Source organism: Chelonia mydas, chromosome 15 (genome assembly GCF_015237465.2).
Source record: "Chelonia mydas isolate rCheMyd1 chromosome 15, rCheMyd1.pri.v2, whole genome shotgun sequence".
In the NCBI taxonomy this organism is placed as follows: Eukaryota; Metazoa; Chordata; order Testudines; family Cheloniidae; genus Chelonia; species Chelonia mydas.
Genome location: NC_057856.1, coordinates 3706568 through 3721498, shown reverse-complemented (window position 1 = coordinate 3721498; position 14931 = coordinate 3706568). Strand labels below are relative to the sequence as shown.

General features: G+C 56.4%; 1 protein-coding gene across 5 annotated transcripts in view; it reads right to left on the bottom strand.

Annotated features, from left to right (window-relative positions):
• SMTN (smoothelin) overlaps positions 1–14931 on the bottom strand; it is a 58449-nt gene that overhangs the window by 26867 nt on the left and 16651 nt on the right. For 3 of the 5 annotated variants that reach the window (XM_043529990.1, XM_043529989.1, XM_037878421.2), the window contains exons 3-8: positions 4569–4729; positions 4031–4124; positions 2532–2610; positions 2328–2425; positions 932–1025; positions 136–473 (exon numbers count right to left, since the gene is read on the bottom strand). In XM_043529990.1, coding sequence (XP_043385925.1) covers positions 136–473; positions 932–1025; positions 2328–2425; positions 2532–2610; positions 4031–4124; positions 4569–4729 — 864 coding nt within the window. Of the gene's footprint in view, positions 1–135; positions 474–931; positions 1031–2326; positions 2426–2531; positions 2611–4030; positions 4125–4568; positions 4730–14931 lie in introns of all 5 variants that reach the window. The other 2 variants (XM_043529988.1, XM_043529991.1) reach the window with 1 other exon arrangement.

The window sequence follows — 14931 nt, the reverse complement described above, 5'->3', positions numbered from 1 at the left end:
CCGTGGGCTCCGCTAGGGGGAGCGGCAGGCGCCGCACTCTACCTGCCAGCCCGCAGGCCCAGCGGAGAGGGCAGCCGCAGCCCGGTCCTGGGCACCGTTCCTCAGGCCCCCCGGGAGGGGCAGCTGTCTCGTTACCTGGCTGCTCTGGTTCCTGTTGCTGGGCAGCCTCCGGCAGGTCTCCTCCGCTGGGCAGCTGTCGCTCGTGGTTGCAGGTGCCTCTTGCTGCTCTGGCTCCCCCTGGCTGGGCTCCCCACTGCCCCCTGCCTCTGGCTGGCCGAACCCCTCGCCGTCCCCCTCCTGTGCGCAAGGGCTGGTCAGGCTCGCGCAGGGCTGCTCTGCCCCTGGGCCGGGCTCAGGGCTCTGGGAGCTGCGCTCCGGGGGATCGGCTCTCTGCTGTGGCTCCAGCTCCGAGGACGAGGAGCAGTGCGGGGGAGGCAGCGGGTCCAGGAGCAGCAGGGTCCCCGAGGCCGGGTCTGCAGGGGAGAGAACCAGCTTCTTATGGGGGAAAGTCCCCCCCACCCTCCTCCACAGCTAAACAGCCCCCACCAGCCCCTCCTGAGTGCGACCCCCGCACTGGGGCAAACCCTCTCCCACGGCTCTCTGCCACACACCAACTGCCATGCCCAGTCCCTCCAGGGCAAGACCCCTGCTTAGGACCCAGCAGCAAACGGGGTGCTGCCCCGACCACACACTGCAGCCTGGGAAAGGGGCTGCTGCCCCAGTCCAACGCTCCCTGCCAGAGAGAGGGCCACTGCTCCCCACATAGGGCAGCCCCTACAGGCCACAACCCCATTGGGCAGGGCGTGGTGGGGTCCCACTCACCCCATCCCGCTAGGGGAAGAAGGCTGTGGGACGGGACGGACGCGGCACCCCGGGGCAGGACTTTGCCTAGGGAAATTGGGCCCCGGTGGCAGGATTTGCATGGACTTACCCTGGGCATCCGGTTTCTGGGGCTCTCTCCTCTGCTCACTGCGTAGCTCCCGGATCTTAGCCCGGATCCGCTCCCGCTCCTCCAGGTCCTCTGGCTGTGTCCAGGGGACAGGAGAGTGAGCACCAGGACAGCCAGCCAGGCTGCCAGCCCCCGCAAGAGGGAGCACCCAGCCGAGGGCCCCTTTCCAGGCTGTCCCTGCCCAGTCCCCAGCACTGGGCGTTTGCGTTAGCCCTGCTTTGACCCTCCCTCTGGAGAGTTCCCAAGTTGCCCCCAGGCGGGCCTGAGGCCTGCAGTGGGTAGCCTGCACGACACCTGAATGAAGGCAGAGATGCTGAGAACCTGGCCAGCCCCGAGTCCAAGGGGGGGGACATGGGCTTCCCTCGGGGAGGGCTCAGTGCTCCCCACAGCCCGGCCTGCCCTGTGGGCAGGGACATACAGGCCACCCTCTTACACATCTCCTCAGGAGCCTGGAGCAAGCCCTCAGCAGCTTGCCATGCTCCTCTGGGGGGGCAGGTTCGAATCCAGCCCAGGGAGAAAGTGGCTGGAAGTCCCCAGGGCAACAGAGAGAGGGCTCAGCCCAGCTCCCACCACCCAAGCCAGCCCTTCTCTCAAAGGGGGGGGCAAGAACTGAAGAGCCCCAGGAGGTTCTCTCTCAAGTGCTCTCTGCAGGGCTGGCGGGGGCCGGGTATGCAGGCAGGACGGGTACGTGGGCAGGCCACTTGGGCAAGGCTGGCCCTGCCCCTGCTGCCCTTATCTGGCAGGAAGGGAGCTCCCGCCAGTCCCCAGCGCTTGGGTCACACAGACAGTGAGCATGCAGGGCAGCTCTCAGGCTAATGCTGGCAGGCCCAGCACCTCGGGCAGGAACAGAGCAGCTGCAGGGGCAGGCACGGTCCCCCAGCCTCCCACAAGCCCTGGCCAGGCGGAGGAGACTTCAGGCTCAGCTAGTCTCTCCCCATACCCCACTCCTGCTTTCAGGAAGAAAGCTTCAAGGTCCCCCTGGCACAGATCCCCTTCCCACGTCACTGCCTGGAGCAGCTGTGGGAAACCCACCTGCCCCAGTGCCAAAGCCCCACCCCCCAGGGCTCAGGGATGGCAGGGTGGGACCGTGGTGATTACCCATGGGGCTGTGGGGTCCCAGGGATGCAAGAGGGAGGAATGGCACCCAGCAACACTGGGCACCCTAGAGGCCACTGAGGATGCGTGGGGGGAAGCCTGGGACAAGATGGAGCCAGCCCAATGCCCAGCACATGCGGGAGACTGCCCCCAAGTGTAGTGATAGCACATCCGGGCGTGGGCACATCCCCCGGCTCACTGCAGAGCCCTGCACTAACACACTGCACAGAACCCTCTGCCCCAGGCTTCCCAGTTCCTGCAGAGCCCCCCTGACCCCACTCACCACAGAGCTGCCCCCGTCCGGGCTCTCCTTCCCCTTGGAGGCCAGGGGCTCATTTTCCCCTTTCTGGCTGCCGTGGGCTCTCCCTGCCGAGGCTGCAGCTGGAAGGGAGGAAGGAAGGAGCCAATTAACGAGTAGCTGGCTCAGGGCAGCGCCAAGCTAGGCCTGTGCAGGGAGCCAGGGGAGGGGGGTGCGCCAGGGCCGTACCCTCAATCTCCTTGGCCCGCAGCTTGCGGATGGCGGCCCGGATCAGCTTGCGCTCCTCGTACTCGCCGGCTCCTCGCAGCTGTGGCAGAAAGGGACACAACATGGGCTCTCACAGCTCCACGGCCGCCCCAGGCTCCTGGCACGATGGGGGAGGGAGCGCCCAGGCTCGGCTGCAGCCCACTCCCACACGGGCCAGGTTGGCTCAGCAGCCGCCAGGAATCCTGTCCAGGCGTATGATCAGCCGGGCACAGTGCAGGTTCCCAGATGACCCTCTGCAGCTGCTCCATGCACGGGCACCAAGCTCGCCCTGCCATACCAGGGCCAGGAAGGGAGGGAGCACAGAGCAGGTTACAATGGATGGTTGGGAGCCAGGACTCCTGGGTTCTAGTGACAGCTCTGCCACAGTCTCCCCATGGTACCTGGGGAAGGCCTTGCCTCAGTTTCCCCACGGTCAGGTGGTCAGGCGCCACCCCTGGGGAACAGAGCTCCAGACGCTCTCACTGAACGCTGCCTACTGGGTGCAAGAGTGGGAGGTGCAGCACCTGCTGGGGAGGAGCTCACACTCCAGGCAAACTAGCCGGCAGCCTCTTCCTCCCGCCCACCCCCCCACGCCAGTGGGAGACTAAACCATCTGCATCCTCCTCACCTCCCACCCACCAGGACACTGGAGCCCTAGACTCAGGTCCCCTTGGCGGGACACCCTCCACTGCCCTGCTCCTTCAGCTCTAGCCCCCAAGAGGCAGACCCCAGAGCATGCTAGTCGACAGCCGGCTCTGCCCACCGCGTGGCCATATGCACAGCTCTGCCCACCCGCCATGCCCAGAGGCAGGGGCTGTGGCAGTGGCAGGCCTGGGTCATGAGAGGTCCCAATCTCACTGCTCCATTGGCACTATGGCAAGTACCCACCGTGCTCCTGGCACCGGGGTCTCCATGCCCGCCGAGCTCTCTGCGCCTTGCCAGCAGCCTGCCCGGCGCTGCTCAGGAACTGCCTGGCCATGGCTCCCCTGCACACTGCTCAGACAGGGTAGCTGATGGGAGCGGAAGGCAATGGGACAGGGAAGATGTGGGAGCGGAGGAGAGTGAGCAGATGGGAGAGGGCGCTGAGGAGACCGGGGGACCCCTAACCAGAGCGTGCGAGCAGTAGCAAGTGTACAGCAATGGACCCGCCCCCCGGCCTGTTTTACCAAGGGGAAACTGAGGCACAGAGAGGGGCAAGGACATACTCGCTGTGTGACCTTGGTTCAGGTTAAGGGGCACAGCTGGGAACAGAACCCTGGAGTCCTAGTTCCCCATCTCGTGCTTGCCTGCTCTGATCACAGGAAAGGAGGGGGAGTGGCAGGAGCTGAGCTGGAAAGCAGCAGGCACCCTGGCTGGCACCAGATCCTCCCCACTCCATGCCCAGGGCATAGTGCAGACTTTCCTCCAGGAACGGAGCCAGAGCAGGGTCAATCCCTCCCCTAGAGGGCAGCCAGCAGCCCACGCCCTGGAGGGCAACTCACCAGAGCCGTCAGCTCCTCCACGTCCGTGATGGAGTCGAGCTTCCCAGAGAGCAGTGCCAGAGATTTCTGCTGCTCCTCCTCCAGCCGCTGAGACCTGCAGAGAGACAGTCTGACAAGGGGCACGCAGGCTGCTGGCAGGGGGCAAGTGCCCCACCTGGCGCAGGCTGGGGAACGGGGCTGTCCCCCCAGTGCCAGAAATCCAAGTGCACCCTCAGCTTCCCGGTGGTGCACGCAGGGAGGGGCCAAGACAGTATGATGCCAGGATGGGGGCACTTCCCCTAAGCCGAGCTGTAGCTTCTCCTCTGAGGGGACCAGGGGCACACACAGGTCCCACAGCAGGAGGAACAGGTATCCAGGGAGCAGCATTCAGCCAGCACCGAGCTGCCTGCCAGGAGCACTGCCATCCCCACTGGGAGAGGCAAAGACTCTGCTCCATAAACCTGGCCCATTGGGCTCGAGAGGGCAGCTCAGCTCTGCCCACAAGGTGTGACAGGGCCCACAGCCCATGCCCCAGCCTGCGCCCTGCCCCTGCACTCACCGCAGCCAGTTCTCCTTGTTCTCCTGCCGGTGGCTGCCGCGCTCCGAGCGGAAGCGCTTGGACGCCAGAGCCTCCTCGTCCCGCTCCAGCTCCTGGCGCCGCAGCTCCCGGATGGCCGAGCGGATCTGGCGCCGCTCAGCAAGGTCCAGCGTGGCCTCCAGCTGGGGAGCAGAGCAGAGTGGGGAGGTCACCCAAGGACGGAGAGAGCCTGCTATTCATCCAGCCCCCTTCTCCCCAGGGAGCTGCGCTCAGTGCCACCCCCCGCCGTGCCACCCCCGCCTGCACTCAGCACAATGGGGCTGTTTGTGACGCTGCGCGAGCTCCACAACAGCATCACCACACACACGGACGGGCACTGGCCTCACTAGGCAGCTGTCACGGAGTCCCCAGGCGATGCTCTGGAACTGCTCCCTACAAAGCCAGGCAGGACTCTGGGGAAGTCTCCTTTCTGGGAGCAGACTGTCTCTAGTACACACAGCTTCCACCTTCCTGTGTCTGACCTCGGACCATTCAGCATCCTCTGCCCCTCCGTGCACTTCCCCCAGCGAGTCTGCCCAGGCGGGGCTCCTGGGGAAGCCAGAGGGTCCTGCCCCCCAACTCCGCAGTCAGACGTGACTCTCAGCCAGCCAGGAAAACAGAGGGTTTATTAGACGACAGGAACATGGTCTAAAAAGCTTGTAGGTGCAGAGAACGGGACCCCTCAGCTGGGTCCATTTTGGGGGGCAGTGAGCCAGACAACCACGTCTGCACTTCACTCCATGTCTCCAGCCAGCCCCCAAACTGACTCTCCCTCCAGCCCCTCCTCCTCTGGGCTTTGTCCCTTTCCCGGGCGAGGAGGGCACCTGATTCCTTTGTTCTCCAACCCTTTAGCTCTCACCTTGCAGGGGGGAAGGGCCCAGGCCATCAGTTGCCAGGAAACAGGGTGTCGGCCATTCTGTGTCCAGATCCATAGATTCATAGATTCATAGATATTTAGGTCAGAAGGGACCATTATGATCATCTAGTCTGACCTCCTGCACAACGCAGGCCACAGAATTTCACCCACCACTCCCACAAAAAAAACCTCACACCTATATCTGTGCTATTGAAGTCCTCAAATTGTAGTTTAAAGACCTCAAGGAGCAGAGAATCCTCCAGCAAGTGATCCGTGCCCCATGCTACAGAGGAAGGTGAAAAACCTCCAGGGCCTTCCAATCTGCCCTGGAGGAAAATTCCTTCCCGACCCCAAATATGGCGATCAGCTAAACCCTGAGCATATGGGCAAGATTCATCAGCCAGATACTACAGAAAATTCTTTCCCGGGTAACTTGGATCTTACCCCATCTAAAACCCATCACAGGCCATTGGGCCTATTTACCATGAATATTTAATTACCAAAGCCATGTTATCCCATCATACCATCTCCTCCATAAACTTATCGAGTTTAATCTTAAAGCAAGATAGATCTTTTGCCCCCACTACTTCCCTCGGAAGGCTATTCCAAAACTTCACTCCTCTAATGGTTAGAAACCTTCGTCTAATTTCTAATCTAAATTTCCTAGTGGCCAGTTTATATCCATTTGTTCTTGTGTCCACATTGGTACTGAGTTTAAATAATTCCTCTCCCTCTCTGGTATTTATCCCTCTGATATATTTATAGAGAGCAATCATATCTCCCCTCAACCTTCTTTTAGTTAGGCTAAACAAGCCAAGCTCCCTGAGTCTCCTTTCATAAGACAAGTTTTCCATTCCTCGGATCATCCTAGTAGCCCTTCTCTGTACCTGTTCCAGTTTGAATTCATCCTTCTTAAACATGGGAGACCAGAACTGCACACAGTACTCCAGGTGAGGTCTCACCAGTGCCTTATATAACGGTACTAAGACCTCCTTATCCCTACTGGAAATACCTCTCCTGATGCATCCCAAGACGACATTAGCTTTTTTCACAGCCATATCACATTGGCAGCTCATAGTCATCCTATGATCAACCAATACTCCAAGGTCCTTTTCCTCCTCCGTTACTTCTAGTTGATGCGTCCCTAGCTTATAACTAAAATTCTTGTTATTAATCCCTAAATGCATGACCTTACACTTCTCACTATTAAATTTCATCCTATTCCTATTACTCCAGTTTACAAGGTCATCCAGATCCTCCTGTAGGGTATCCCTATCCTTCTCTAAATTAGCAATACCTCCCAGCTTTGTATCATCTGCAAACTTTATTAGCACACTCCCACTTTTTGTGCCCAGGTCAGTAATAAAAAGATTAAATAAGATTGGTCCCAAAACCGATCCCTGAGGAACTCCACTGGTAACCTCCCTCCAACTTGACAGTTCACCTTTCAGTAGGACCCGTTGTAGTCTCCCCTTTAACCAATTCCCTATCCACCTTTCAATTTTCCTATTGATGCCCATCTTATCCAATTTAACTAATAATTCCCCATGTGGCACCGTATCAAACGCCTTACTAAAATCTAAGTAAATTAGATCCACTGCGTTTCCTTTATCTAAAAAATCTGTTACTTTCTCAAAGAAGGAGATCAGGTTGGTTTGGCACGATCTACCTTTTGTAAAACCATGTTGTATTTTGTCCCATTTACCATTGACTTCAATGTCCTTAACTACCTTCTCCTTCAAAATTTTTTCCAAGACCTTGCATACTACAGATGTCAAACTAACAGGCCTATAATTACTTGGATCACTTTTTTTCCCTTTCTTAAAAATAGGAACTATGTTAGCAATTCTCCAATCATACGGTACAACCCCTGAGTTTACAGATTCATTAAAAATTCTTGCTAATGGGCTTGCAATTTCTTGTGCCAATTCCTTTAATATTCTTGGATGAAGATTATCTGGGCCCCCCGATTTAGTCCCATTAAGCTGTTTGAGTTTCGCTTCTACCTCAGATATGGTGATGTCTACCTCCATATCCTCTTTCCCATTTATCATGCTACCATTATCCCTAAGATCCTCTTTAGTCTTACTAAAGACTGAGGCAAAGTATTTGTTTAGATATTGGGCCATGCCTAGATTATCCTTGACCTCCACTCCATCCTCAGTTTTTAGCGGTCCCACTTCCTCTTTCTTTGTTTTCTTCCTATTTATATGACTATAGAACCTTTTACTATTGGTTTTAATTCCCTTTGCAAGGTCCAACTCTACTTGACTTTTAGCCTGTCTCACTTTATCCCTACATATTCTGACCTCAATAAGGTAGCTTGCCTTACTGATCCCTCCCTTCTTCCACTCCCTATATGCTTTCTGCTTTGTCTTAATTACCTCTCTAAGATGCTTGCTCATCCAGCTTGGTCTACACAAGCTTGATCCCTGCACATACCTGCCCTCTAGGGCTCTGCAACGATCATACACCCTTATCCCGTCACCTAGATACTTAAGAACAGCATAGGGGAAACTGAGGCACCCCCACACTATTCAGAGGAAACATTAAGAACAGTCCCGCTTCGTCACATCTCTCCCCGCTTCGAGACCGAACTGAGCTGGGTCACTTTAGCCGGTGACCTGGGGAAGTTCGAAGCCACCAACGTTCCCATGGATGCCCCAGCATCTCTCCCATTCCTTGGTGGGAGTTACACCAGGCCTTCCAGTTTTACGCCTTTCCAGGTTCACGCCCTCCCTTAGGTCGGGGCTGGTCGATAGCACTCGCATGCCGCATATGGGAAAGTTTATGCGGCCTGTGCCCTTTTGCCACCCCAAAACCCCCAAGCGTCAAACTGGGATTGGGTCTTCTCCCAGCGCTCCAGTCTGGAGGGCTGCAATTCGGGCTCTCTTGGTTAAGAGCCCCCATCTTGACCTGGCCCACATAGTGTTCACTTACAGAACTAGCATGGAGACATCCCTTTCTCCACAACCTTGTCTCCCCAGCAAGCTGGCCAAACACAGCCACTTGGTTATAGGACTGTTTAACTTTCTTAACAGCTTTCTCTCCATCTGAGACTTTCTCAAAGCTATCCACACTGGATCCTTCAACAGGAAAGTCAGTGGCTTCATTCTCAACAGAAAATTTCTGGCTGTTAGGAACTGAAACTTTCTTGATTAAATCACTTTCACACCCTTCAGTTGCAGTAAACTGCTTGCAAAGACTCCATGAGGATTCCTTTCCCTAGGGCTTTTCGATGCAACAATTCACACTTCTCAGAAATTCTGCTCTTACCCTCTTCACCTAGGGCTTGCTCTAGAGGAACACTTTCCTGAGCAACAACAGACTCTTTATGGGTCTCCCTTACATCCAGAATCACCTCTGGCCCATCAGGCGGATTCCTACACAATCCCCTTTCAGGCAAACTTACAGACTTCCTAGATAAAAGGTCAGAAGCATTCTCCTTCCCTTTGCCACACACAAGTTCAGGAATCTTTTCCTTCTTGCTACAGGTTTCCACACCCTCAGTAGGTAACACAATCAAATCGCCTTTCTGCTCTCCTTGTGCCCTGGCTAGGATCTCACCCTGATTAGACAGAGTTGCTCCACCCTTTCCCAGCCACATACTAGCAACAGGCAAAATACAAGCACCAGAATTGTCTGGGCTCTGGGGTTTTACATAGACACTAACTGGATGTGACCTAGTTACAGGGCCATTCTCCTGAGCAGACACAAACTTAGGACCCTTCCCTTCCTGGGCTTTAGCTGAATCCAGAACCAACTCTGAGACAAATGCACTACCCTCAACCATCACAGGCTGAAAGGCCCCTTCTGTCTGCTCCACAGACAAAGAAAAGCTGGACACACTTTCTCCTTTACCAGACACACAGCTTGGGATCTCAATCCCCTGGTCCCAGCACACAAGGCTGGTCACAGACAACTGCTTGGAGATCAGGGTAGCTCCCTCCATAGGCTACCCCTGACAGACACAGGCACATTTCCTTCACTGTCCCAATTCTCCACCCAGGTAATAGGTAAGGCCCAAGGACACTCATCTTCCACTCTCCTCGCCTTCCCACACTGCTGACTAGACACAACCATCAGCTCACAAGGCTGCCTAGGCTCATCCAGACCTTCCTTACCAAGCACCTTGCCACTCCCAACAGATCCCCTGCCCTGCCTGTGTCTCTCCCCACTCAGCTGGAGTCTCAGCTCCCACTTGTGCTCAGCGCTGCCCTTGCTGTCCCAGTGGGGTAGGCAGCGAGCTCGCTGCTTTCCTCATTGCATCAGAGCCAGCGTGAGCCCCCTCTCCAGTATGCAAGGGGGGCGGGGAGCATCTCTCTGGCCCACCCAGCCCCAGGGGTCTGGTTACAGGCAGGCAGGTAGCCTGAGCCTAGCGGCTCCTCCCCCCTGCCAGCCAGGTCATCTGTATTTTCATTGACCATTTCCCTCTCCACCAATTGGTTCCCTGGATTCAAATTCAAACCCTTGGATGTTACAGGAGCAGGGCCTGGATCCTGTCCCAAAGAGACACAGTCACCCCACAACAGGGTCTCGCAGCTGGTGTCCTGGAGCACCCCAACGACCAGCCAGCCCCACCCCTCCTGGGTCTGCACAGGGATCTGGGCCATAGGCAGGGCGAGGGGCTTCGTCCCTAGGACCCTCACCCAGCTCACACAGCCCCTCAGCATCTGAGGCTGCACCACCCAGGGCCTGACAACAGTTCTCTCTCTCCAGGATCTCGCCACCCCAGGAACGTCTCCCCATTGACCATCACCTACCGCTCCCACTGGGGGTTCCAAGGGGCCTGGCCCCAGGAAACTCCACACAGACATATAGGTTGGGACCAGGAGTGGGAGCCTGTCCACCTTCCCACCCATCTGGCTGACGGAGTCTATAGCCTTGGAACCCAGCAAGGGAGCTAGACACTGGGGCTTTTCCGCAGGGTCCCCCTCGTTCAAATCGCCAGCCTGCTCAAAGCCAGTGAGGTGGGCATCCACATCCCCCCACTCCTTAACCAGGGGCAGCAATTTCGTATTGAGGTTCCCTGCGGAACTGGCACCCCGGGGTCTATCCCCACTCACCCCTGGGAGGTCCCCTATGCCTCTCCGCTCCCCCACCACCAGTTCATGCTGCTGCTGCTTCTGCAGCTCTTTCTTGGACTCTCGCTGTCTCTCACAGTCCTCTTGCTCTCTCGGACGCAGCTCCGATCCCTGGATGGGGAACCCAATCATGAAGACCCTCATCTAGATGGGGACAGGAGTCTTGGGGAGACCTGGCTACCACTCCAGCTGTTCCCAGATCCTGCTATAGCCCCATTTGGGTCACGAATCTGTTCCTTAGAGTGGTCATCCTCCTCCAGCTGCACGATTAACTGTGCCTTGGTGAACTTTCCAATGCGCAACCCTCTCTTTCTGCACCGGGTTACAATGTCCTTCTTAAGGAGACGGTGACAGACCATCACTCTGCTGTTCCCAAGTTGTTGCGGACTCGCAGGCCTGTGTGTTCTCAGCTCCCCACGGTTTCCAGGGAGAACCCCTAGTGTGCCAGCCCTTCTTGAGGTCACCACCTCTTTGCCAGGGTCGAGCGGCAGACTCCTCCGCCCCTTGGACTGCTCGCTGCAATCCCCAAGGGAACCCTGTTACTGCAAAAGTCCTTCTCTCTCCCAGGGCCAAGCCGCAGGCTCCTCCACCCCTGAGACTGCTCATCGCAATCCCCAGGGGGACCCCATTACTGCACAGTCCTTCTCGCTGGTCAAACACTCCCAGGGGTTAACCACCCCCCGAAACTGCTCCTCTCTGGGCCTTCAGTACGCCTGGTCCTTGTCAATCCCCCTTCGTTTTACTGCTCCCCAGTCACTTACGGCAGGAAACGCCATTCGCCATTCACGGGGTGCAGTACATCTCACCTCTGCCACCAGTTGTCAGGGAGTTCCCGTGCGATGCTCTGGAACTGCTCCCCATGAAGCCAGTCAGGACTCTGGGGAAGTCTCCTTTCTGGGAGCAGACTGTCTCCAGGACACACAGCTCACACAACTTCCACCTTCCTGGGTCTGACCTCGGACCATTCAGCATCCTCTGCCCCTCCGTGCGCTTCCCACAGCGAGTCCGCTCAGGCGGGGCTCCTGGGGAAGCCAGAGGGTCCTGCCCCCCAACTCCGCAGTCAGACGTGACTCTCAGCCAGCCAGGAAAACAGAGGTTTATTAAACGATAGGAACATGGTCTAAAACAGAGCTTGTAGGTGCAGAGAACAGGACCCCTCAGCTGGGTCCATTCTGGAGGGCAGTGAGCCAGACAACCTCCTCTGCCCTTCACTCCATGTCCCAGCCAACCCCAAACTGAAAACGCCATCCAGCCCCTCCTCCCCTGGGCTTTGTTCCTTTCCCGGGCCAGGAGGGCACCTGATTCCTTTGTTCTCCAACCCTTTAGCTCTCACCTTGCAGGGGGGAAGGGCCCAGGCCATCAGTTGCCAGGAAACAGGGTGTCGGCCATTCTCTGTGTCCAGACCCCTGCACACACCTGCCCTCTAGGGCTCTGCAATGATCATACACCCTTATCCCACCACCTAGATACTTAAGAACTGTATAGGGGAAACTGAGGCACCCCCACACTATTCAGAGGAAACATTAAGAACAGTCCCGCTTCGTCACATCTCTCCCCCCTTCGAGATCGAACTGAGCGGGGTCGCTTTAGCCGGTGACCTGGGGAAGTTCGAACAGACCAACGTTCCCATGGATTCCCCAGCATCTCTCTCATTCCTTGGTAGGAGTTACACCAGGCCCTTCCAGTTTCACACCCTCCCTTAGGTCCGGGGTGGTCGATAGCACTCGCAGGCCGCATGTGGGAAGGTTTATGCAGCCCGAGCCCTTTGGCCACCCCCAAAACCCCAGGGGGTCAAACTGGGATTGGGTCTTCTCCCCAACAAGCTGGCCAAACACAGCCACTTGGTTATAGGACTGTTTAACTTTCTTAACAGCTTTCACGTGATCTGAGACCTTCTCAAAGTAATCCACACTGGATCCTTCAACAGGAAAGTCAGTGGATCCATTCACAACAGAAAACTTCTGGCTGTTAGGAACTGAAACTTTCTTGATTAAATCACTTTCACACTCTTCAGCTGCAGTAAACTGCTTGCAAAGACTCCATGAGGATTCCTTTCCCTAGGGCTTTTCGATGCAACAATTCACACTTCTCAGAAATTCTGCTCTTACCCTCTTTACCTAGGGCTTGCTCTAGAGGAACACTTTCCTGAGCAACAACAGACTCTTTATGGGTCTCCCTTACATCCAGAATTACCTCTGGCCCATCAGGTAGATTCCTACACAATCCCCTTTCAGGCAAACTTACAGACTTCCTAGATAAAAGGTCAGAAGCATTCTCCTTCCCTTTGCCACACACAAGTTCAGGAATCTTTTCCTTCTTGCTACAGGTTTCCACACCCTCAGTAGGTAACACAATCAAATCACCTTCATGCTCTCCTTGTATCCTGGCTAGGATCTCACCCTGATTGGACAGAGTTGCTCCACCCTTTGCCAACAACACACTAGCAACAGGCAAAATACAAGCACCAGAATTGTCTGGGCTCTGGGGTTTTACATAGACACTAACTGGATGCGACCTAGTTTCAGGGCCATTCTCCTGAGCAGACACAAACTTAGGACCCTTCCCTTCCTGGGCTTTAGCTGAATCCAGAACCAGCTCTGAGACAACTGCACTATCCTCAACCGTCACAGGCTGAAAGGACCCTTCTGTCTGTTCCACAGACAAAGAAGAGCCGGACACACTTTCTCCTTTACCAAACACACAGCTTGGAATCTCTTTCCCCTGGTCCCAGCACACAAGGCTGGTCACAGACAACTGCTTGGAGATCAGGGTAGCTCCCTCCATAGGCAAGTCAATACCCCTGACAGACACAGGCACATTTCCTTCACTGGTTTCAGAGTAACAGCCGTGTTAGTCTGTATTCGCAAAAAGAAAAGGAGTACTTGTGGCACCTTAGAGACTAACCAATTTATTTGAGCATGAGCTTTCGTGAGCTACAGCTCACTTAATCGGATGCAGTGAGCTGTAGCTCATGAAAGCTCATGCTCAAATAAATTGGTTAGTCTCTAAGGTGCCACAAGTACTCCTTTTCTATTTCCTTCACTGTCACACTTCTCCACCCAGCTAACAGGTAAGGTCCAGGGACACTCATCTTCCACTCTCCTCGCCTTCCCACACTGCTGACTGGACACAGCCATCAGCTCACAAGGCTGCCTTGGCTCATCCAAACTTTCCTTACCAAGCACCTTGCCACTCCCAACAGATCCCCTGCCCTGCCTGTGTCTCTCCCCACTCAGCTGGGGTCTCAGCTCCCACTGTGCTCAGCGCTGCCCTTGCTGTCCCAGTGGGGGTAGGCAGCGAGCTCGCTGCTTTCCTCATTGCATCAGAGCCAGCGTGAGCCCCCTCTCCGGTGTGCAAGGGGGGCGGGGAGCCCCAGGGGTCTGGTTACAGGCAGGCAGGTAGCCTGAGCCTAGCGGCTCCTCCCCCCTGCCAGCCAGGTCATCTGTATTTTCATTGACCATTTCCCTCTCCACCAATTGGTTCCCTGGATTCAAATTCAAACCCTTGGATGTTACAGGAGCAGGGCCTGGATCCTGTCCCAAAGAGACACAGTCACCCCACAACAGGGTCTCGCAGCTGGTATCCTGGAGCACCCCAACGACCAGCCAGCCCCACCCCTCCTGGGTCTGCACAGGAATCTGGGCCATAGGCAGGGCGAGGGGCTTCGTCCCTGGGACCCTCACCCAGCTCACACAGCCCCTCAGCATCTGAGGCTGCACCACCCAGGGCCTGACAACAGTTCTCTCTGTCCCAGGATCTCGCCACCCCAGGAATGTCTCCCCATTGACCATTACCTTCCGCTCCCACTGGAGGTCCGAGGGGCCTGGCCCCAGGAGACTCCACACAGACATATAGGTTGGGGTCAGGAGTGGGAGCCTGTCCACCTCTCCACCCATCTGGCTGACGGAGTCTATGGCCTTGGGACCCAGCAAGGAAGCTAGACACTAGGGCTTTTCCGCAGGGTCCCCCTCGTTCAAATCGCCAGCCTGCTCAAAGCCAGTGAGGTGGGCATCCACATCCCCCCACTCCTTAACCAGGGGCAGCAATTTCGTATTGAGGTTCCCTGCGGAACTGGCACCCTGGGGTCGATCCCCACTCACCCCTGGGAGGTCCCCCTATGCCTCTCCACGCCCCCACCGCCAGTTCATGCTGCTGCTGCTTCTGCAGCTCTTTCTTGGACTCTCGCTGTCTCTCACAGTCCTCTTGCTCTCTCGGACTCAGCTCCAATCCCGTCCATCTCCGATCCCTCGATGGGGAACCCGATCGTCAAGACCCTCGTCTGGTAGGGGACAGGAATCTTGGGGATGCCTGGCTACCACTCCAGCTGTTCCCAGATCCTGCTATAGCCCCATTTGGGTCACGAATCTGTTCCTTAGAGTGGTCATCCTCCTCCAGCTGCACGATG